General features: G+C 53.1%; 1 protein-coding gene across 4 annotated transcripts in view; it reads right to left on the minus strand.

The window, feature by feature from the left end:
- Positions 1-25673, minus strand: part of LOC112236267 (protein HID1) — a 45126-nt gene that overhangs the window by 2447 nt on the left and 17006 nt on the right. For 2 of the 4 annotated variants that reach the window (XM_042305744.1, XM_042305743.1), the window contains exons 5-18: positions 25265-25371; positions 24911-25024; positions 24595-24814; positions 24371-24427; positions 24094-24234; positions 16670-16775; positions 16442-16593; positions 5295-5373; positions 4921-5085; positions 4363-4454; positions 3308-3452; positions 2788-2993; positions 2515-2604; positions 158-249 (exon numbers count right to left, since the gene is read on the minus strand). In XM_042305744.1, coding sequence (XP_042161678.1) covers positions 158-249; positions 2515-2604; positions 2788-2993; positions 3308-3452; positions 4363-4454; positions 4921-5085; positions 5295-5373; positions 16442-16593; positions 16670-16775; positions 24094-24234; positions 24371-24427; positions 24595-24814; positions 24911-25024; positions 25265-25371 — 1766 coding nt within the window. The remainder of the gene's footprint in view (positions 1-157; positions 250-2514; positions 2605-2787; positions 2994-3307; positions 3453-4362; positions 4455-4920; positions 5086-5294; positions 5374-16441; positions 16594-16669; positions 16776-24093; positions 24235-24370; positions 24428-24594; positions 24815-24910; positions 25025-25264; positions 25372-25673) is intronic. The other 2 variants (XM_042305745.1, XM_042305746.1) reach the window with 1 other exon arrangement.

Below are 25673 nucleotides of genomic sequence, written 5' to 3' on the forward strand. Positions count from 1 at the left end.
TGGGTTCCACAATCAAGAAAGATCACAATCCTATTGATAATGTCAGTCATAGACACATCTATTTCGAAGCTCTCAGTTTTCGGTAACACTTAGGGTTCCACAACCAAAACCACGAAAATATAACCTCTCCATTTCCCTTAGGATCCTCGTCTCTTACTTGTCTATGCAGATCTTCTCCACCTGAGGAACCAGAACTTGTAGCAGCCTCATGATCGTCTGGAGAGGAAGCTTACTCTTCCAGGAGAGGACCTAGTAGAGAACAGTACAGAGAAGGGAGAAGAGGTCACAACCTATCAGGAGGGAGGGATCTTACCAATGTTGTACATAACACCACAGCTGTGAATGTACTGTATGATTGAGGGGAGGGAGGGAGAGAGACATGGCTAGATGAGGGAGGGAGGGAGGGAGGGAGGGAGGGAGGGAGACATGGCTAGATGAGGGAGGGAGGGAGGGAGACATGGCTAGATGAGGGAGGGAGGGAGAGAGACATGGCTAGATGAGGGGAGAGACATGGCTAGATGAGGGAGGGAGGGAGGGAGGGAGGGAGGGAGGGAGGGAGGGAGGGAGGGAGGGAGGGAGGGAGGGAGGGAGGGAGGGAGGGAGGGAGGGAGGGAGGGAGGGAGGGAGGGAGGGAGAGAGACATGGCTAGATGAGGGAGGGAGGGAGGGAGAGAGACATGGCTAGATGAGGGAGGGAGGGAGGGAGAGAGACATGGCTAGATGAGGGAGGGAGGGAGGGAGAGAGACATGGCTAGATGAGGGAGGGAGGGAGGGAGAGAGACATGGCTAGATGAGGGAGGGAGGGAGGGAGAGAGACATGGCTAGATGAGGGAGGGAGGGAGGGGAGAGACATGGCTAGATGAGGGAGGGAGGGAGGGAGACATGGCTAGATGAGGGAGGGAGGGAGGGAGACATGGCTAGATGAGGGAGGGAGGGAGACGTGGCTAGATGAGGGAGGGAGGGAGACGTGGCTAGATGAGGGAGGGAGGGAGGGAGACGTGGCTAGATGAGGGGGGAGGGAGGGAGACGTGGCTAGATGAGGGAGGGAGGGAGACGTGGCTAGATGAGGGAGGGAGGGAGGAGACGTGGCTAGATGAGGGAGGGAGGGAGGGAGGGAGACGTGGCTAGATGAGGGAGGGAGGGAGGGAGACGTGGCTAGATGAGGGAGGGAGGGAGGGAGACGTGGCTAGATGAGGGAGGGAGGGAGGGAGACGTGGCTAGATGAGGGAGGGAGGGAGGGAGACGTGGCTAGATGAGGGAGGGAGGGAGGGAGGGAGGGAGGGAGGGAGGGAGGGAGGGAGGGAGACATGGCTAGATGACGGAGGGAGGGAGGGAGAGAGACATGGCTAGATGAGGGAGGGAGGGAGACATGGCTAGATGAGGGAGGGAGGAGACATGGCTAGATGAGGGAGGGAGGGAGGGAGAGAGACATGGCTAGATGAGGGGGGAGGAGGGAGAGAGACATGGCTAGATGACGGAGGGAGGGGAGAGAGACATGGCTAGATGAGGGAGGGAGGGAGACATGGCTAGATGAGGGAGGGAGGGAGACATGGCTAGATGAGGGAGGGAGGGAGACATGGCTAGATGAGGGAGGGAGGGAGACATGGCTAGATGAGGGAGGGAAGACATGGCTAGATGAGGGAGGGAGGGAGACATGGCTAGATGAGGGAGGGAGGGAGACGTGGCTAGATGAGGGAGGGAGGAGGGAGGGAGACGTGGCTAGATGAGGGAGGGGAGGGAGGGAGACGTGGCTAGATGAGGGAGGGGGAGGGAGGGAGACGTGGCTAGATGAGGGAGGGAGGGAGGGAGACGTGGCTAGATGAGGGAGGGAGGGAGGGAGACGTGGCTAGATGAGGGAGGGAGGGAGGGAGACGTGGCTAGATGAGGGAGGGAGGGAGGGGACGTGGCTAGATGAGGGAGGGAGGGAGACGTGGCTAGATGAGGGAGGGAGGGGACGTGGCTAGATGAGGGAGGGAGGGAGACGTGGCTAGATGAGGGAGGGAGGGAGACGTGGCTAGATGAGGGAGGGAGGGAGGGAGACGTGGCTAGATGAGGGAGGGAGGGAGACGTGGCTAGATGAGGGAGGGAGGGAGGGAGGGAGGGAGGGAGGGAGGGAGGGAGGGAGGGAGGGAGGGAGGGAGGGGGAGGGAGGGAGGGAGGGAGGGAGACGTGGCTAGATGAGGGAGGGAGGGAGGGAGACGTGGCTAGATGAGGGAGGGAGGGAGGGAGGGAGGGAGACGTGGCTAGATGAGGGAGGGGGAGGGAGACATGGCTAGATGAGGGAGGGAGGGAGGGAGGGAGGGGGAGGGAGGGAGGGAGACATGGCTAGATGAGGGAGGGAGGGAGGGAGGGAGGGACATGGGAGGGAGGGAGGGAGGGAGGGAGGGAGGGGAGGGAGGGAGGGCTGGATGAGGGAGGGAGGGAGACATGGCTGGATGAGGGAGGGAGGGAGACATGGCTGGATGAGGGAGGGAGGGAGACATGGCTAGATGAGGGAGGGAGGGAGGGCTCTTACCCAGTCTGGAGTGGGGTTCCAGTACACAGCTGATGATGATACACTGGACAAACGACTTCTGACCAGCTCTGACTCTGGTTGAAAGGCCTCCTTGATAGGAAGAAGAGGAACCATTATAGTCACTAGGCTCAATCTTATTGTCAGTGAGCAGTAACATACTGTTTATCTCTGACAAGTTATTTAATCCTGTATATAACTTCACACTAAATGATTCCCACAAGACTTGCTTTCCAGTGAGCTGCGTCCATAAATCTCTACACGCAGAGCTCTTACCTCATTATCTCTCCCCGAGTTGGACTCTGTGTCGCTGGCTCCAGCTATACCACTGGTGTCAGCGGCAAGGGACTGCGGAGAGGGAGTGTGTTGGGGAGAGGGAGTGTGTTGGGGAGAGTGGACGTTTTGGTCAATGGTCATGTGCTGGAGACAGACCATGGTGCCATCCTCAGAGACCTGAGCCTTCTCTGTCAGCTTGTCAATAGCTACAGGGACCAAACAACAAGAAAGACCCTTAGGGAACGGTTCAATGGTTTCTAACATTGTGACAAAACAAATTATTTTGGTACGACTTAAAATAAACCAATTGCTGTTGTTTTTATAAAAGGGGTGAGAGAATTGCAGAAGTTATGTGATGAAACAGGGTAGTAGGATATAAGTTAGTGATAGCTGAGTGGAAACCCGACAAGCCCAGTTAATAGAATTGATTATAATGAAATAAAAAACCTTAACATACCATAGGGAAAAATGCTTTGCAAAATACAGGCATGCATGGAGAGCTCCAGAAGAGGGGGGGTACCTGGTATGGCCACGAGACTGGCTTTGAGTGTCCCTGGCTCAGCTGGGACGGCCGGTCGGGACCCCTCCATGGAGATGGTCTCCTGGGAGTTGATCCGGGAGATAATGGTCGTGGTAGTCTTCTTCCTTTTCTTCATCTGCAGGGCCTTGTTAGAAGAATGGAAAATAAAAATGATTCAGCAAAGCAACTGAACCAAGTAATTACTGACCCACTTTACATATTTTATGTGATCAACTGTTTTGTCAAGTCAGATTTATTTAAAGTACATTTCACATGGATCACTCACAACATCAACTCTTTTTTTTTTTTTAACTATGGGGGAAAATATTGACCGTTGGCTTAAAGCCTCCTTGTAATGTTTTATGCAAGAGGATAGAGTTCTACGTTACTACGGCAACTGCACTGCCCACAACCGCAGGGCTCTCCAGAGGGCGGTCTGCACAACGCATCACCCGGGGCACACTACCTGCCATCCAGGAGACCTACAGCACCCGATGTCACAGGAAGGCCAAAAAGATTATCAAGCACTACAGCCACCAGAGCCACTGCCTGTTCACTCCGCTATCATCCAGAAGGCGAGGTCAGTACAGGTGCCTCAAAGCTGGGACCGAGAGACTGAAAAACAGCTTCTATCTCAAGGCCATCAGACTGGTAAACAGCCGTCACTAGCACAGAGAGGCTGCTGCCTACATACAGACTTGAAATCATTGGCCACTTTAATACAAATGGAACACTAGTCACTTTAATAATGTTGACACATCTTGCATTACCCATATCATATGTATATACTGTATTTTACACTATTCTACTGTATCTTAGTCTATGCTGCTCTGACATTGCTCATCCATATATTTATATATTCTTAATTCCATTCCTTTACTCTAGATTTGTGTGTATATGTTGTGAAATTGTTCGATATTACTTGTTAGATACTACTGCACTGTTGGAGCTAGAAGCACAAGCATTTCTCTACGCTCGCAATAACATCTGCTAAAACACGTGTATGTGACCAATACAATGTGACTGGATTTAGAAAGCACGTTGTCTCGCTCTACCTTGTGGATGGTGGCTGGGTCAGAGGACAGATTGGCCAGCTGGTGGAAGATGTTGCGCTTACGGATGATGGCGTACACCAGGTTACAGTTACCTGCGAAGGAGAAGAACAGTTACCGGGCAGGTTTATCACGTACCGGGCAGGTTTATCATGTACCGGGCAGGTTATCATGTACCGGGCAGGTTTATCATGTCAACGTTTAAAAGAGACACTCCAGAAAGAAGTAGGGAAAAGGAGCTTTTAAATAGTGTCAGTCTGGCAGGTTGTGTTCTGGTCATTTCACGGCAATCATGTTGATGCAATCCCATTGTCCACCAAGAGATGGCACCGTTCCCAATCTGCCCAGTCAATGCTAGGTGATGTCTTCTCTGAGCCAGCCTCTCGACCACAACCATTCTAGATTTTCTTTACTACTGTGTGATGTCTGACAACATGAGACTATAGCCTGGGTCCCAGATCACTTTGTGCCGTCTTGACAACTCCTTGTCACTTAATTGCCATGTCTGACAAGAAAGCACAATCAGATCTGGGACCTGAGCTAACGAGAGCCAGGTTTTACCATCAAACTGATACTGGATGAGGTTGTTGAAGACCTCCAGCAGGAAGAAGACAAGATGGTGGTTCTGGGAGGCAGAGAAGAGGAACCAGTTGGTGGAGAAGGCTTCCAGGAGGTGGAGCAGCTTGTTAGCTGCCACCATGGACAGACTCTTCAGGTAAGGAGACACTGTGGAAGAGAAACAGAAGTGGGTTAGCTGCCACCATGGACAGACTCTTCAGGTAAGGAGACACTGTGTAGGATGGTGGTGTACTGGTGTCAATAACCTGCAATATCCAGATGCAGCCAACAGGTGGCGACCCTTTCAATGACAGTCAGACACTCACCCAAAGATTGAAATAGAATATAAGTATTATATTGTATCTCTGAGCACTTACCGTTCACTACGATAGTGAGCAGGCAGTCAAAGAGGGGCTGCAGGCGTTGATGTCCACTAGTGATGATCTTGTGGAAGATCTAGACAATCACATATGAAGACTGCCATGAGGCAGATGATCCACCAGCGTCCAGACAGTTATGTTAATACTGTATATCATACTATGATCAGATTTTTTTCTGCACTTGAATTTAAAAAAAATATAGAATTGTGCCTCTGCCGGCAAACAACGACCTTCATCAGAACATGCTCCCATCTTCCCTCCCTCCCATCCATCCACCCATCCTCCCTCCCTCCCTCTCTCCCGTCCTCCCTCTCTACCCCTCCCATCCACCCCCTCTCCCTCCCATCCACCCCCTCTCCCTCCCATCCACTCTCCCCTCCCATCCATCCATCCATCCTCCCTCCCTCCCTCCCCATCCATCCACCCTCCCTCCCTCCCATCCATCCATCCATCTCCCTCCCATCCATCCCTCCTCCATCCCATCCCATCCATCCATCCTCTCTCCCTCCCATCCATCCATCCATCCTCTCCCTCCCATCCCATCCATCATCCATCCATCCTCTCTCCCTCCCATTCATCCATCCTCTCTCCCTCCCTCCCCTCCCATCCATCCTCCTCCCTCCCTCCTCCCATCCATCCATCCCGCCCTCCCCTCCCATCCATCCTCCTCCCATCCATCCATCCTCTCTCCCTCCCTCCCCTCCCATCCATCCATCTCTCCCTCCCATCCATCCATCCATCCTCTCCCCCTCCCTCCCCTCCCATCCATCCTCTCTCCCTCCCTCCCCTCCCATCCATCCTCTCTCCCTCCCTCCCCTCCCATCCATCCTCTCTCCCTCCCTCCCCTCCCATCCATCCACCCTCTCTCCCTCCCATCCATCCATCCATCCACCCTCTCTCCCTCCAATCCATCCACCCTCTCTCCCTCCCATCCATCCATCCTCTCTCCCTCCCATCCATCCATCCATCCACCCTCTCTCCCTCCCTCCCATCCATCCATCCACCCTCTCTCCCTCCCATCCATCCATCCACCCTCTCTCTCTCCCTCCCATCCATCCATCCATCCATCCATCCACCCTCTCTCCCTCCCATCCATCCACCCTCTCTCCCTCCCATCCATCCATCCATCCATCCATCCTCTCTCCCTCCCATCCATCCATACACCCTCTCCCTCCCATCCATCCACTCTCCCCCTCCCATCCACTCTCCCCTCCCACCCATCCTCTCTCCATCCCTCCCATCCCATCCTCTCTCCATCCCTCCCCTCCCATCCATCCATCCTCTCTCCCTCCCTCCCCATCCCATCCATCCATCTCTCTCTCCCTCCCATCCACCCTCTCCCTCCCATCCATCCACCCCCTCTCCCTCCCATCCACCCCCTCCCTCCCTCCCATCCTCTCTCCCCTCCCATCCATCCATCCATCCATCCTCTCTCCCCTCCCATCCATCCATCCATCCTCTCTCCCTCCCATCCATCCATCCATCCTCCCATCCATCCATCCTCTTTCCCCATCCCATCCATCCTCCTCCCTCCCTCCCATCCATCCATCCCTCTCCCTCCCATCCCTCATCCCATCCATCCATCCTCTCTCCCTCCCATCCATCCATCCATCCTCTCTCCCTCCCATCCATCCATCCTCTCTCGTCCCTCCCATCCCATCCATCCATCCTCCCTCCATCCCTCCCATCCATCCATCCTCTCTCCCTCCCTCCCCTCCCATCCATCCCTCTCCCTCCCTCCCCTCCCATCCATCCTCCCTCCCATCCATCCATCCACCCTCTCCCTCCCATCCATCCACCCTCTCCCTCCCATCCACTCTCCCCCTCCCATCCACTCTCCCCCTCCCATCCTCTCCCCCTCCCATCCATCCTCCTCCATCCCTCCCCTCCCATCCCATCCATCCTCTCTCCCTCCCATCCATCCCTCCCCCCCTCCCATCCATCCATCCTCTCTCCCTCCCCTTCCATCCATCCATCCTCTCTCCCTCCCTCCCATCCATCCATTTTCTCCTCTCCCTCCCTCCCATCCATCCATCCATCCATCCATCCATCCATCCATCCTCTCTCCCTCCCATCCATCCACCCCTCTCCCTCCCATCCATCCATCCATCCATCCACCCTCTCTCCCTCCAATCCATCCATCCATCCCTCTCTCCCTCCCATCCATCCATCCATCCATCCATCCATCCATCCATCCACCCTCTCTCCCTCCCATCCATCCATCCATCCATTCACCCTCTCTCCCTCCATCCATCCATCCATCCATCCATCCACCCTCTCTCCCTCCCATCCATCCATCCACCATCTCTCCCTCCCATCCCATCCCCCTCCCATCCCTCTCCCCCTCCCATCCATCCATCCATCCATCCACCCTCTCTCCCTCCAATCCATCCATCCATCCTCTCTCCCTCCCATCCATCCATCCATCCATCCCATCCATCCATCCATCCATCCACCCTCTCTCCCTCCCATCCATCCATCCATCCATCCACCCTCTCTCCCTCCCATCCATCCATCCATCCATCCATCCACCCTCTCCATCCCATCCATCCATCCTCTCTCCCTCCCATCCATCCACCCTCTCTCCCTCCCATCCATCCCCCATCCCATCCCTCTCCTCCCATCCATCCTCTCTCCCATCCCTCCCCTCCCATCCATCCTCTCTCCCTCCCCTCCCATCCATCCATCCTCTCTCCCTCCCCATCCACCCTCCATCCCATCCATCCACCCTCTCCCTCCCATCCATCCACCCCCTCTCCCTCCCATCCATCCATCCATCCCATCCATCCTCCTCCCTCCCATCCCATCCATCCATCCATCCTCTCTCCCTCCCATCCATCCATCCTCCCTCCCTCCCTCCCTCCCATCCATCCACCCTCTCTCCCTCCCATCCATCCATCCATCCTCCCTCCCATCCATCCACCCCTCTCTCCCATCCATCCATCCATCCATCCCTCTCCCTCCCATCCATCCACCCTCTCTCCCTCCCATCCATCCATCCATCCTCTCTCCCATCCCATCCCATCCATCCATCCTCTCTCCCTCCCATCCATCCATCCACCCTCTCCCTCCTCCCATCCATCCACCCTCTCCCTCCCATCCATCCACCCTCCCATCCATCCATCCCATCCATCCATCCATCCCCTCTCTCCATCCCATCCATCCATCCTCTCTCCCTCCCATCCATCCATCCATCCTCTCTCCCTCCCATCCCATCCATCCCTCTCTCCCTCCCATCCATCCACCCTCTCTCCCTCCCATCCATCCATCCATCCACCCTCTCTCCCTCCCATCCATCCATCCACCCTCCCTCCCTCCCTCCATCCACCCTCTCTCCCTCCATCCATCCATCCATCTCTCCCTCCCATCCATCCATCCACTCCTCTCCCCTCCCATCCATCCATCCATCCTCTCTCCCTCCCATCCATCCATCCTCTCTCCCTCCCATCCATCCACCCTCTCTCCCATCCATCCATCCACCCCTCTCCCTCCCATCCATCCATCCATCCATCCACCCTCTCTCCCTCCCTCCATCCTCCCATCCATCCTCCCCTCCCTCCCATCCATCCATCCATCCATCCATCCTCTCTCCCCTCCCATCCATCCATCCTCTCTCCCTCCCTCCATCCATCCATCCCTCTATCCCCCTCCCATCCATCCTCCCTCCCTCTCCATCCATCCATCCCTCTCCCCCTCCCATCCATCCATCCATTCCTCTCTCCCTCCCTCCCATCCACCCTCTCTCCCTCCCATCCATCCATCCACCCTCTCTCCCTCCATCCATCCACCCTCTCTCCCTCCCATCCATCCATCCATCCATCCTCCCATCCATCCATCCACCCTCTCTCCCTCCCATCCATCCACCCTCTCTCCCTCCCATCCATCCATCCACCCTCTCTCCCATCCATCCATCCACCCTCTCTCCCTCCCATCCATCCATCCACCCTCTCTCCCTCCCATCCATCCACCCTCTCTCCTCCCATCCATCCATCCACCCTCTCTCCCTCCCATCCATCCACCCTCTCTCCCTCCCATCCATCCACCCTCTCTCCCTCCCATCCCATCCACCCTCACTCTCTCCTCCCATCCATCCATCCACTCTCTCCCTCCCATCCATCCACTCTCCCCTCCCATCCATCCATCCACCCATCCTCCCTCCATCCTCCTCCCTCCCTCCCTCCCTCCCATCCTCCCTCCCATCCTCCCTCCCTCCAGTCCTCCTCCCTCCCATCCATCCTCCCTCCCATCCTCCCTCCCTCCACCCTCCCTCCCTCCCATCCATTCACCCTCCCATCCATCCACCCCTCTCCCTCCCATCCATCCATCCTCTCTCCCTCCCATCCACCACCCCTCTCCCTCCCATCCATCCATCCACCTCTCTCCCTCCCATCCATCCATCCTCCATCCCTCCCATCCATCCATCCATCCACTCTCTCCCTCCATCCATCCACCCTCTCCCTCCCATCCATCCACCCTCCCTCCCTCCCATCCATCCCTCTCTCCCTCCCATCCATCCACCCTCTCTCCCTCCCATCCATCCACCCTCTCTCCCTCCCATCCATCCATCCATCCATCCTCCCTCCTCCCTCCCCATCCATCCCTCTCTCCCTTCCATCCATCCATCCATCCATCCCCATCCATCCATCCATCCCTCCTCTCCCTCCCATCCATCCACCCTCTCTCCTCTCCCATCCATCCATCCACCCTCTCTCCCTCCCATCCATCCATCCACCTCTCTCCCTCCATCCATCCACCCTCTCTCCCTCCCATCCATCCATCCACCCTCTCTCCCTCCCATCCATCCATCCATCCATCCACCCTCTCTCCCTCCCCATCCATCCACCCTCTCTCCCTCCCATCCATCCTCCTCTCCTCCATCCATCCATCCACCCTCTCCCTTCCCCATCCATCCCCCTCTCTCCCATCCATCCATCCATCCATCCATCCATCCTCTCTCCCTCCCATCCATCCACCTCTCTCTCCCTCCCATCCATCCATCCCTCTCTCCCTCCCATCCATCCACCCTCTCACCCTCCCATCCATCCATCCACCTCTCTCCCTCCCATCCATCCACCCCTCTCTCCCTTCCATCCATCCACCCTCTCCATCCCCATCCATCATCCACCCTCTCCCATCCCATCCCATCCATCCACCCTCTCTCCCTCCCATCCCATCCACCCTCCATCCTCCCTCCCCTCCCATCCATCCATCCATCCATCCACCCTCTCTCCCTCCCATCCATCCATCCACCCTCTCTCCCTCCCATCCATCCATCCATCCATCCTCCCTCCCATCCATCCATCCTCTCCCTCCATCCATCCCTCTCTCCCTCCCATCCATCCATCCATCCATCCTCCCTCTCTCCCTCCCATCCCATCCATCCACCCTCTCCCTCCCATCCCATCCATCCATCCATCCTCCCATCCATCCATCCATCCTCTCCATCCCATCCATCCATCCTCCCTCTCCCTCCCTCCTCCCATCCCATCCATCCACCCTCTCTCTCCCATCCCATCCATCCACCCTCTCTCCCTCCATCCATCCACCCTCCTCCCATCCCATCCATCCATCCCTCCCTCCCATCCTCCCATCCATCCATCCCTCTCCCTCCCTCCCTCCATCCATCCTCTCTCCATCCATCCATCCATCCTCTCTCCCTCCCATCCATCCATCCCTCCCTCCCTCCCATCCATCCATCCTCCCTCCCATCCACCCCTCCCATCCATCCATCCCCTCCATCCATCCATCCATCCATCCATCCTCCCTCCCTCCCTCCCATCCATCCATCCACCCTCCCTCCCATCCATCCATCCTCTCTCCCTCTCCCTCCCATCCATCCATCCTCTCTCCCCATCCATCCCATCCATCCATCCTCCCTCCTCCCTCCCATCCATCCATCCATCTCTCTCCATCCCATCCATCCCATCCATCCATCCATCCATCCTCTCTCCCTCCCATCCATCCATCCATCTCTCTCCCTCCCATCCATCCATCCATCTCCTCCCTCCCTCCCATCCATCCATCCTCTCTCCCTCCTCCCTCCCATCCATCCATTTTCCTCTCCCTCCATCCCATCCATCCTCCCTCCCATCCATCCATCCATCCACTCTCTCCTCCCTCCATCCATCCATCCACCCTCTCTCCCTCCCATCCATCCATCCATCCATCCATCCATTCCCCTCTCTCCCTCCCATCCATCCATCCATCCATCCATCCATCCATCCATCCACCCTCTCTCCCTCCCATCCATCCATCCATCCATCCTCCCATCCATCCACCCTCTCCCCCTCCCATCCACTCCCCCTCCCATCCACTCCTCCCCTCCCATCCATCCTCTCTCCATCCCTCCCCTCCCATCCATCCTCCCTCCCTCCTCCCATCCCATCCATCCCCTCCCATCCCATCCATCCTCTCTCCCTCCATCCACCCCCTCCCATCCATCCATCCTCTCATCCTCCCATCCATCCATCCATCCCATCCATCCTCTCTCCCTCCCTCCCATCCATCCATCCTCTCTCTCCCTCCCATCCATCCATCCATCCATCCATCCATCCATCCATCCATCCATCCATCCATCCCTCCCATCCTCCCTCCCTCCCCTCCCACCCATCCACCCTCTCCCTCCCATCCATCCATCCATCCATCCTCTCTCCCTCCAATCCATCCATCCATCCATCCACCCTCTCTCCCTCCCATCCATCCATCCATCCATCCACCCTCTCTCCCCCATCCATCCATCCATCCATCCATCCATCCTCTCCTCCCTCCCATCCATCCATCTCACCATCTCTCCCTCCCATCCATCCACTCTCCCCTCCCATCCCTCCCCCTCCCATCCCATCTCCCCTCCCATCCTCTCCCCTCCCATCCATCCTCTCATCCCTCCCTCCCATCCATCCTCTCTCCCTCCCTCCCATCCATCCATCCTCTCTCCCTCCCATCCCTCCCCTCCATCCACCCTCTCTCCCTCCCATCCATCCCCTCTCCCTCCCATCCATCCATCCATCCCATCCATCCTCTCTCCCTCCCATCCCATCCCATCCATCTCTCTCCCTCCATCCCTCCCTCCCATCCATCCACCCATCCTCTCTCCCTCCCATCCCATCCCATCCATCCTCCTCCCTCCCTCCCTCCCTCCCATCCCATCCACCCTCCCTCCCATCCCATCCATCCATCCTCCCTCCCATCCTCTCTCCCTCCCTCCCTCCATCCATCCACTCTATCCCCCTCCCATCCACTCTCCCCCTCCCATCCATCCATCCTCTCTCCCTCCCTCCATCCACCCTCTCTCCCTCCCATCCATCCTCCCTCCCTCCCCTCCCATCCATCCATCCTCTCTCCCCTCCCATCCATCCATCCTCTCTCCCTCCCTCCCCTCCCATCCATCCACTCTATCCCCCTCCCATCCCTCCCCCCATCCACTCTCCCCCTCCCATCCACTCTCCCCTCCCATCCATCCATCCATTCTCTCTCCCTCCCCTCCCATCCACCCTCTCTCCCTCCCATCCATCCATCCACCCTCTCTCCCTCCCATCCATCCATCCATCCATCCATCCATCCATCCACCATCTCATCCATCCACCCTCTCCCTCCCATCCATCCACCCTCTCCCTCCCATCCACCCTCCCATCCATCCATCCACCCCTCTCCCATCCATCCATCCATCCATCCATCCACCCTCTCTCCCTCCCATCCATCCATCCACCCTCTCTCCCTCCCTCCCTCCCATCCACCCTCACTCTCCCCCTCCCATCCATCCTCACTCTCCCCCTCCCATCCATCCACTCTCCCCCCTCCCATCCATCCATCCACCCATCCTCCCTCCCTCCCTCCCTCCTCCCATCCTCCCTCCCTCCAGTCCTCCCTCCCTCCCATCCATCCTCCCCTCTCTCCCTCCCATCCATCCATCCTCCCATCTCCCTCCCATCCATCCACCCCTCTCCCTCCCATCCATCCACCCCCTCTCCCTCCCATCCATCCACCCCTCCCCTCCCCATCCATCCATCCACCCTCTCTCCCTCCCATCCATCCACCCCTCTCCCTCCCATCCATCCACCCTCTCCCTCCCATCCATCCACCCTCTCCCTCCCATCCATCCACCCCTCACCCTCCCATCCATCCATCCATCCATCCTCTCTCCCTCCCATCCATCCACCCTCTCTCCCTCCCATCCATCCATCCTCCTCCCTCCCATCCATCCACCCCCTCTCCCTCCCATCCACTCTCCCCCTCCCATCCACCCTCTCTCCTTCCATCCATCCATCCATCCTCCCTCCCATCCATCCATCCATCCTCCCTCCCTCCCATCCATCCCCTCTCTCCCTTCCATCCATCCATCCATCCTCCCTCCCTCCCATCCATGCACCCTCTCTCCCTCCCATCCATCCACCCTCTCTCCCTCCCATCCACCCTCTCTCCCTCCCATCCACCCCTCTCCCTCCCATCCACTCTCCCCCTCCCATCCATCCTCTCTCCCTCCCATCCACCCTCTCTCTCCCTCCCATCCATCCACCCTCTCTCCCTCCCATCCACCCCCTCTCCCTCCCATCCATCCATCCATCCCCTCTCCCTCCCATCCATCCATCCATCCCATCCATCCATCCATCCATCCATCCATCCATCCTCTCTCCCTCCCATCCATCCATCCTCTCTCCCTCCCATCCATGCCCTCTCTCCCTCCCATCCATCCACCCTCTCTCTCTCCCTCCCATCCATCCACCCTCTCTCTCTCCCATCCACCCCTCTCCCTCCCATCCACTCTCCCCTCCCATCCATCCATCCATCCATCCATCCATCCATCCATCCCATCCATCCTCTCTCCATCCCATCCATCCATCCATCCAACCTCTCTCTCTCCCTCCCTCCCTCCCTCCCTCCATCCCTCTCCCTCCCTCCCTCCCATCCATCCATCCATCTCTCTCCCTCCCATCCATCCATCCTCTCTCCATCCCTCCCCTCCCATCCATCCACCCTCTCTCCCTCCCATCCATCCATCCATCCATCCATCCATCCCATCCATCCATCCTCTCTCCCTCCCATCCATCCACCCTCTCTCCCTCCCATCCATCCATCCACCCTCTCTCCCTCCCATCCATACATCCACCCTCTCTCCCTCCCATCCATCCATCCACCCTCTCTCCCTCCCTCCCATCCATCCATCCACCCTCTCTCCCTCCCTCCCATCCATCCATCCACCCTCTCTCCCTCCCTCCCATCCATCCATCCACCCTCTCTCCCTCCCTCCCATCCATCCATCCACCCTCTCTCCCTCCCTCCCATCCATCCATCCACCCTCTCTCCCTCCCTCCACCCCCATCCATCCATCCATCCACCCTCTCTCCCTCCCTCCCATCCATCCATCCACCCTCTCTCCCTCCCTCCCATCCATCCATCCACCCTCTCTCCCTCCCTCCCATCCATCCATCCACCCTCTCTCCCTCCCTCCCATCCATCCATCCACCCTCTCTCCCTCCCTCCCATCCATCCATCCACCCTCTCTCCCTCCCTCCCATCCATCCATCCACCCTCTCTCCCTCCCATCCATCCATCCTCTCTCCCTCCCATCCATCCACCCTCTCTCCCTCCCTCCATCCATCCTCTCTCCCTCCCATCCATCCACCCTCTCTCCCTCCCATCCATCCACCCTCTCTCCCTCCCATCCATCCACCCTCTCTCCTCCCTCCCATCCATCCATCCATCCATCCACCCCTCTCCCTCCCATCCATCCACTCTCCCCCTCCCATCCATCCATCCATCCACCCTCTCTCCCTCCCATCCATCCATCCACCCTCTCTCCCTCCCATCCATCCATCCACCCTCTCTCCCTCCCATCCATCCATCCACCCTCTCTCCCTCCCATCCATCCATCCACCCTCTCTCCCTCCCATCCATCCATCCACCCTCTCTCCCTCCCATCCATCCATCCCCTCTCTCCCTCCTCCCCCTCCTCCCATCCATCCATCCACCCTCTCTCCCTCCCTCCCATCCATCCATCCCCCTCTCCCTCCCTCCCATCCATCCATCCACCCTCTCTCCCTCCCTCCCATCCATCCATCCACCCTCTCTCCCTCCCTCCCATCCATCCATCCCCTCCCTCCATCCACCCCTCCCCCTCCCATCCATCCATCCTCTCTCCCTCCCATCCATCCACCCTCTCTCCCTCCCATCCATCCACCCTCTCTCCCTCCCATCCATCCACCCTCTCTCCCTCCCATCCATCCACCCTCTCTCCCTCCCATCCATCCATCCTCTCTCCCTCCCATCCATCCACCCTCTCTCCCTCCCATCCATCCATCCATCCATCCATCCCTCCATCCCCTCTCCCTCCATCCATCCATCCACTCCTCCCCTCCCTCCATCCATCCATCCATCCCTCTCTCCCTCCCCATCCATCCATCCACCCTCCTCTCCCTCCCATCCATCCATCCACCCTCTCTCCCTCCCATCCATCCATCCACCCTCTCTCCCTCCCATCCATCCATCATCACCCTCTCTCCCTCCCATCCATCCATCCACCCTCTCTCCCTCCCATCCATCCATCCACCATCCTCTCTCCCTCCCTCCCATCCATCCATCCACATCCACCCTCTCTCCCTCCATCCACCCTCTCCCCCTCCCATCCATCCCTCTCCCCTCCCATCCATCCACCTCTCTCCCTCCCATCCATCCACTCTCTCCCTCCCATCCATCCATCCATCCATCCATCCATCCATCCTCCCTCCCTCCCTCCCTCTCCCTCCCATCCATCCATCCCCTCCTCCCATCCATCCTCTCTCCATCCCTCCCCTCTCCCATTCATCCCTCCCATCCATCCATCCTCTCTCTCCCCCCCTCCTCCCTCCCTCCCATCCATCCATCCTCTCTCCCTCCCTCCTCCCATCCATCCTCTCCCTCCCTCCCTCCCTCCATCCTCTCATCCTCCCTCCCTCCTCCCTCCATCCCTCCCTCCCTCCCCTCCATCCTCTCCCTCCCTCCCCTCCATCCTCTCCCTCCCTCCCCTCCATCCTCTCCCTCCCTCACCTCCCATCCATCCACCCTCCCCTCCCATCCATCCTCTCCCCCCCCTCCCATCCATCCTCTCCCCCTCCCATCCACCCTCGGCATCCAGGGAAGCATTGAGACGTCACTCAGACAGCTCTCCTCACCACTATGAGCAGGTCAGCATGAGTTCCAGTGAACACAGGGATGTCCATGGGGACTCGTACAGAGTAGGGTTTATTCAAACGCACACCAAAGTTCCTCTCTCCACTCAGCAGCAGCAGGATAAACACACCGATGTGTAGCAGGCCCACACGAGCTGCACACACATACACACAGAGTACACATAAGAAGATGAAACACACACACACACACACACACACACACACACACACCTCCATGTGACTCACACTGGTCAGCCCGTGCATCATTCAGGTAAAACAGGATAGGCACCAGGACATCCAGAACATCACTGCTCTTCAACACGAAGAACAGGAACTTCTGAAACACAAAAAATAGCAAGTTTGGAGGCTAAACGAGATCAACAAATGCAACAAGATTGTGAGCTTCAATATTATATGAATATTCTCACTTGTACTTAGTGGAAACAGTTAGGAACAACAATACTGTATTTAAAAATGTCAGACCCCCAGAGGTCAAACACAGACAATAGCTGTCAAAGTTAAAACAAGACCATTGTCACAATCTTTTTACAACGTGTTCTCTAAAGAAGCTGCAAATGTCACTCAGGTGATGAAACACATTAAAACATAAAATCTGTATTTGGGAGGTAAACACTTATAGGCATTTCCTCAGTGCATTCCCCATCAGAGAGAGAGGAGGATATAATCAATGTGCGACGCAATGAGGCGTGTACGAAGCACACAGATGAACAGATGGCAGTCTGAGGGCAGAAGGGTAGAGCAATGTGATGCAGGAAGTATTGAGGTGGATAGGTGTGATAGGCCACATTATTCTACAGACGACCCTCTCAGCGTTCTACAGACGACCCTCTCAGCGTTCTACAGACGACCCTCTCAGCGTTCTACAGACGACCCTCTCAGCGGCCTACAGACGACCCTCTCAGCGGCCTACAGACGACCCTCTCAGCGGCCTACAGACGACCCTCTCAGCGGCCTACAGACGACCCTCTCAGCGGCCTACAGACGACCCTCTCAGCGGCCTACAGACGACCCTCTCAGCGGCCTACAGACGACCCTCTCAGCGGCCTGCAGACGACCCTCTCAGCGGCCTGCAGACGACCCTCTCAGCGTTCTACAGACGATCCTCTCAGTGTTCTATGTGGGCTCGATTGTATACACCTGTCAGCAATGGGTGTGCCTGAAATAGCTGAATCCACTAATTTGAAGGTTTTTGTATGTAAAATTTGTTTCGATTTTGAATGGCCCATTATCAAATGGGCAAGAAGAGGGATCGGGGTTTGACTCGAGTGGCGAATGGAGGTCGCTGTCATGACGTTGCCCTGTTGGTGAGGTTTATGACCCCCATAAATACCTTTACCCCTTTTCTCGCTCTACAGGAAACCCCTTTGTGTTAACATAGAGAGTCTGGTAACGTCAAAAGGTGGGGAACGGAACAATATTTCGGTAATCGAACCAGTTGAAAGTGTCCGTTGGTACTTAAAAAGAATATGATGTCAGATCAGTTGTTGTCTGGGACATTATATCTGATGATAGGACGACATAAATTGTATCTTGGAAAGTCTAAACATTCTAGTCATCAGATTCATATGGAATTGTAGTGCAATCTGAATGCTTAAATATGAAACTATTTGTGAAAAGATTAAAACTAAAAGTACTTTTAATATCAGAGAATTGTTTTCATAAGTAAAATATGCTCACTCAGTGGCCACGCCCACGTGAACCAATTCACGGCGGGCTAAGCCAATCGCAGCGTGAGCTCTGGTTGCAAATGGTTGAACGACTACAACCTAACATTGTGTTCCCTATGACGTGAGGACTGATGTCCATACGTTTAAGAGGGTGAATTTCAACGTGGAGGTGACGATCGCCACTGGCGCTGGAAGGATGAATTTCAACTATACCAGCCAGAATATAGCATGGAACTTATAGTATGGCAACTTGTTATGAACTCTGAAATCTTATTCACTAAAGAAGTGATACATCCTAGATCCCTACATCCTTATCAGCAACAGCTGTAAATGTGCGTGGCCTAGGAAAGGACGGATAATCTCTTCAGAGCGACAGGGTACTGCAACGTACCCGTTCTACCACACGACGACAGAGTACTACAACGTACCCGTTCTACCACACGACGACAGAGTACTACAACGTACCCGTTCTACCACACGACGACAGAGTACTACAACGTACCCGTTCTACCACACGACGACAGAGTACTACAACGTACCCGTTCTACCACACGACGACAGAGTACTACAACGTACCCGTTCTACCACACGACGACAGAGTACTACAACGTACCCGTTCTACCACACGTACGACAGAGTACTACAACGTACCCGTTCTACCACACGACGACAGAGTACTACAACGTACCCGTTCTACCACACGACGACAGAGTACTACAACGTACCCGTTCTACCACACGACGACAGAGTACTACAACGTACCCGTTCTACCACACGACGACAGAGTACTACAACGTACCCGTGCTACCACACGACGACAGAGTACTACAACGTACCCGTTCTACCACACGACGACAGAGTACTACAACGTACCCGTTCTACCACACGACGACAGAGTACTACAACGTACCCGTTCTACCACACGACGACAGAGTACTACAATGTACCCGTTCTACCACACGACGACAGAGTACTACAACGTATCCGCCCAGAAATATTCTTCAAAGGACAACCCAGCCTTCCATCTTCGACCAATCTATTGAAGCGCAGCTCAGAGTAAATATATTTCTTGTATTTTCCTTTTCCGAAAGGGCGGTTATTTAGAATGCATAAGATTCTGTATTTACGATAGCGTAGCTTCATAAGGTCCGATAGAGACACAATCCTTTTGTTCCTCAGTCTTCCCGCTCTTTCTTTCAAACCCAACACCCTTTCTTTGTGTAACCAGCCATCATATCGGTTTCGTCCACTAGGGACATTTTCTTATGACATAAATAGTAGTTAATGTATGATCCATCCTGTGTATATGTAATTCTGTGTGATTATTTAGTAAATAAATAATTAAACCAAATGTTGTACTGCTGAGTCAACTTGTTAGCCAGGGTCCGTGAATTTTACGATGTCCAGATGAGACTGAATAAGGTGACGATTAATAATTGACTGCTATTGATATAAAAGGTTACCAGGTCTTTAAGAGTTCATTCATTCAGAAGACAACAGCTCTATAAACATTCTTCCGTGGTGCCCCGACTTCCTAGTTAATTACATTTACATGACTAGTTTAATCAGGTAATATTAATTACAGAGAATAGATTTTATAAAATAGCATGTCATATAATTGAATCCATAGCAAAGACACGACACCGCTTTCCTGTTGGTTCGTTTTTTCAAATCATGCCAGGTAGGCTACTCCGCTTATTTCACTCCAAGCATCAACCAACCACTGTTTGAGGAGCATGCAGACTCTTCCTACTCGACAGGTTTATTTTATTTTTTTGTTAGTTAGTTAGTATTTAGTTTATTTATTCCACCCAAATTCGGTATCCCCTCCAACCTTGTTCCTGCAGCTATCCAGTGGTTAATTAAGTGAAATCTGTTTGGGAACATTGATAGTTTTCACAACAAAATATATTTAATTAAAACCGGTGACAGCCCGTCACTCTGTGTGCTCAAGAAAGGAATGACGGGGAGAGAGGAGGAGATGGAAACTCACTGTGGTGACATATTCTGTAGCTAAAGGTAATGTGCCAGCCTATATGAAAATAGAAGCTATTCAAGGCTATTCAAAATCAAATACAAATTAATTATAATTGTAGGCGGACTCTGTAAGCTGCAATGCACAATCAATGAACAAAAAGCATGGCTTAGGGCTATATGTTCTCTCCCAGACTCATGTATATACATTTTGGAGCATAACGTAACCAGTCCATCCAGTATAATAAATAATACAGTCTACACTCAAGGGTGATTACTAGAATTAGTTTAATTTTGGAGAATAGACTCGACGAATCACATACCAAAGAAATCTTAACTTCTTCGACATAGGGGGCGCTCTTAATTATTGGATAAAAAAACATTCCCGTTTTAAACAAGATATTTTGTCACGAAAAGATGCTTGACTATGCATATAATTGACAGCTTTGGAAAGAAAACACTGACGTTTCCAAATCTGCAAAGATATTATCTGTAAGTGCCACAGAACTGATGCTACAGGCGAAACTAAGATGAAATTTCAAACAGGAAATGCCCCAGATTTTGAAAGCACTGTGTTCCAATGTCTCCTTATATGGCTGTGAATGCGCAAGGAATGAGCTTCCACTTTCTGTCGTTTCCCCAAGGTGTCTACACCATTGTGACGTATTTGTAGGCATATCATTGGAAGATTGACCATAAGAGACTACATTTACCAGGTGCTCGCTTGGTGTCCTCCGTTGCAATTATTGCGTAATCTCCACCTGCGTGTATTTTTCCATTTCCTTCAGAGGAGAAACCCAACTGCCAGGAATGACTTATCATCGAATAGATATGTGAAAAACACCTTGAGGATTGATTCTAAACAAAGTTTGCCATGTTTCTGTCGATATTATGGAGTTCATTTGGAAAAAAGTTTGACGTTGTAATGACTGAATTTTCTGTTTTTTTTCTTGGCCAAACGTGATGAACAAAACGGAGCGATTTCTCCTACACAAATAATCTTTTTGGAAAAACTGAACATTTACTATCTAACTGAGAGTCTCCTCATTGAAAACATCCGAAGTTCTTCAAAGGTAAATGATTTTATTTGAATGCTTTTCTTGTGAAAATGTTGGCTGCTGAATGCTAGGCTTAATGCTATGCTAGCTATCAATACTCTTACACAAATGCTTGTGTAGCTATGGTTGAAAAGCATATTTTGAAAATCTGAAATGACAGTGTTGTTAACAAAAGGCTAAGCTTGTGAGCCAATATATTTATTTCATTTCATTTGCGATTTTCATGAATAGTTAACGTTGCGTTATGGTAATGAGCTTGAGGCTATAATTACGCTCCCGGATACGGGACTGCTCGTCGCTAGAGGTAAAAATCAGACATCTTAAAAAATGTTTTGCCATACGTAATATGTGGTAGGCTATGTATTGTAGAAAGGCACAATCCTTATTTTAATTCAGTATTTTTTTTCTCCCCAGGCTTGGGCTCATGTATATATGTATGTATGTATGTATGTATGTATGTATGTATATATAATATAAATATATAATATATATATATATATATATATATATATATATATATATATATATATATAAATATAAATATAAATATATATATATATATATAAATATAAATATATATATATATATAAATATAAATATATATATATATATAAATATAAATATATATATAAATATAAATATATATATATATATAAATATAAATATATATATATATATATATATATAAATATATATATATATATATATAAATATATATATATATATATATAATATATATATATAAATATAATATATATATAAATATAATGTACAATGTAACTCCAAGTCAATCGCACTTCTGTGAAATCAAACTGTCCACTTAGGAAGCATCACTGATTGACAATAAATGTCACCTGCTGTTGTGCAAATGGAATAGTCAACAGGTGGAAATTATAGGCAATTAGCAAGACACCCCCAATAAAGGAGTGATTCTGCAGGTGGTAACCACAGACCACTTCTCAGTTCCTATGCTTCCTGGCTGATGTTTTGGTCACTTGAATGCTGGCGGTGCTTTCACTCTAGTGGTAGCATGAGACGTAGTCTACAACCCACACAAGTGGCTCAGGTAGTGCAGCTCATCCAGGATGGCACATCAATGCGAGCTGTGGCAAGAAGGTTTGCTGTGTCTGTCAGCGTAGTGTCCAGGCGCTACCAGGAGACAGGCCAGTACATCCGTAGGAGGGCAACAACCCAGCAGCAGGACCGTTACCTCCGCCTTTGTGCAAGGAGGAGCACTGCCAGAGCCCTGCAAAATGACCTCCAGCAGGTCACAAATGTGCATGTGTCTGCTCAAACGGTCAGAAACAGACTCCATGAGGTTGGTATGAGGGCCCGACGTCCACAGGTGAGGGTTGTGCTTACAGCCCAACACCGTGCAGGACGTTTGGCATTTGCCAGAGAACACCAAGATCGGCAAATTCGCCACTGGCGCCGTGTGCTCTTCACAGATGAAAGCAGGTTCACACTGAGCACATGTGACAGACGTGACAGTCTGGAGACGCCGTGGAGAACGTTCTGCTGCCTGCAACATCCTCCAGCATGACCGGTTTGGCGGTGGGTCAGTCATGGTGTGGGGTGGCATTTCTTTGGGGGGCCGCACAGCCCTCCATGTGCTCGCCAGAGGTAGCCTGACTGCCATTAGGTACCGAGATGAGATCCTCAGACTCCTTGTGAGACCATATGCTGGTCCGGTTGGCCCTGGGTTCCTCCTAATGCAAGACAATGCTAGACCTCATGTGGCTGGAGTGTGTCAGCAGTTCCTCGTTCCCCAGACATGAATCCAATTGAGCACATCTGGGACATCATGTCTCGCTCCATCCACCAATGCCACGTTGCACCACAGACTGTCCAGGAGTTGGCGGATGCTTTAGTCCAGGTCTGGGAGGAGATCCCTCAGGAGACCATCCACCACCTCATCAGGAGCATGCCCAGGCGTTGTAGGGAGGTCATACAGGCACATGGAGGCCACACACATTACTGAGCCTCATTTGGACTTGTTTTAAGGGCATTACATCAAAGTTGGACCAGCCTGTAGTGTGGTTTTCCACTTTAATTTTGAGTGTGACTCCAAATCCAGACCTCCATGGGTTGATCAATTTGATTTCCATTGATCATTTTTGTGTGATTTTGTTGTCAGCACATTCAACTATGTAAAGAAAAAAGTATTTAATAAGAATATTTCATTCATTCAGATCTAGGATGTGTTATTTTAGTGTTCCCTTTATTTTTTGAGCAGTGTATATGCATGTGAGGAGGTAAGGAGGTAATACGGTCACCATACGGTCACCATGACTCCCGGTGAGGAGGTAATACGGTCACCATGACTCCCGGTGAGGAGGTAATACGGTCACCATGACTCCCGGTGAGGAGGTAATACGGTCACCATGACTCCCGGTGAGGAGGTAATACGGTCACCATGACTCCCGGTGAGGAGGTAATACGGTCACCATGACGCCCGGTGTGAGGACGGTCACCATGACGCCCGGTGAGGAGGTATACGGTCACCATGACGCCCGGTGAGGAGGTAATACGGTCACCATGACTCCCGGTGAGGAGGTAATACGGTCACCATGACTCCCGGTGAGGAGGTAATACGGTCACCATGACTCCCGGTGAGGAGGTAATACGGTCACCATGACTCCCGGTGAGGAGGTAATACGGTCACCATGACTCCCGGTGAGGAGGTAATACGGTCACCATGACTCCCGGTGAGGAGGTAATACGGTCACCATGACTCCCGGTGAGGAGGTAATACGGTCACCATGACTCCCGGTGAGGAGGTAATACGGTCACCATGACTCCCAGTGAGGAGGTAATATGGTCACCATGACTCCCGGTGAGGAGATAATACGGTCCTAGTAAAGGGTAATACAGCACTGTTGTATCCTATAATGTAGGAATGATGGGATGCAGGTACTAGGGCTCCAGTCCGAACCTTGTTGAAGTCACAGAGCTTCCAGAAGAGCACCAGTAGCTCCTGGTGGAACCGGATCTTCTTGGCTGAGTTGGGCAGGTAGGTCTGGATCAGAGGGTTGGTCATCAGTCTGGCCAGCCCCTTCAGGATGAAGCTGAAGTCCTGGAGAAAGACAACAACAACAAACTCTCCCTTCAAATGTACTGCGACTTAAATGGTTTTCAAAAAGGATATCTGATGGACCCAGAGTCATGTGGTTCTGGATTGACCGTTTGAACAGTGTACGTTAGTGTCTTACCTCCTCCCTATGGATCCTGGACAGGTAGTTTACAAACAGGTTGTCTGGTCCCACAGGCTGAGAACACAAGGAAGAGAAACATTATGATAACAGATACAACAACCAACAATTCCACATGGCCAGAGGCAAGATGGAACTACCACCATGTTGCTTATTCCTATCCAGTTCTCTCAGATCTCCACAAGAAGGGGATTTGAGAAGCAGGCTCTCTCTCTCTTTTTTACCTCCATGTCCTCCATGGCGGAGGCGGAATGGTCCAGGCTGTGTTGTGCTGCGGCTGGCCCGGCCTCGTGCTCCAGAGTCACTATGAGGACCTGGACAGCATGCTCCACCAACACCTCTCGGTAGTCAGAGAACATCAGGTGATTGTAAGGGATACCGTAACCCACTGCGTCATAGGCACACACCACGTTGAGGAGAGACGTGAAGAGAGGCAGGGCATGTCTGGGAGGAGGAGAAAGAGGTTAGGATTAGTGTAACACACTCTTCAGACCAAATCTTCAGTCATAAAGTGTGTCTGTGTGTGTGTGTGTGTGTTACCGGTTGTCTGTAGCGCAGAAGAAGGTAACCCAGGGGTTGAGGATGTTGTCAGCAGAGGGGGGCAGGTACATGGCCTCAGAGAAACAGGTCAACAGCAGCTTCAGCAGCTCCGTCCTGACCAAGACAGTGGAGAGAAAAATATGAAATATAATCTCTAAAATCAACTCCGAGCCCCCTCCAGGCACTTGTGTAGATCTCAGAGGGCTGGATAGGTCTGGGTAACATGGTGAGAGTTTCATCTTGCCCCCGATGAACCAAGTGGAATTGTCGCCATATTGATTATACCTATCCTACACAAGTAGATCTAGTAATTCAGGGATGCCTCCCCCTTCTCCATCTTCCCTGGGGTCTCACCTGTTGAGGTCGTGGGTGTAGTTGAGTGGGGGGGACTGAGCGAACCCCACTCCTGCCTCCCAGATGTACTCACAGCTGTCTATGGACTGTATGTCCTCCGCTGTGTCCTGGGGAAGAGAAGAACACCGAGGTGACCTTCAAGCATAGTCTAGCAGCAATTCCATTTTACTGTTATTGTTACACTCCATAAAACGTAGAACAATGATTGTTTGGTTAACTAAACATGGTACAAACCATAGTTCACTGCACAACGGGTCATGTGAAGAATTCAAGATTGTCAAAATGGGACAGTGCTGAGGTCACAAAGGAGACAGTGGGCCATGTTTTATTCATATCAGCAGAGGGTAGAGAGCCGTGACAGAGAGAGCCGTGACAGAGAGTGCCTGGACAGAGAGTGCCTGGACAGAGA

The sequence above is a fragment of the Oncorhynchus tshawytscha genome, linkage group LG25 (genome assembly GCF_018296145.1).
Source record: "Oncorhynchus tshawytscha isolate Ot180627B linkage group LG25, Otsh_v2.0, whole genome shotgun sequence".
Classification (NCBI taxonomy): Eukaryota; Metazoa; Chordata; class Actinopteri; order Salmoniformes; family Salmonidae; genus Oncorhynchus; species Oncorhynchus tshawytscha.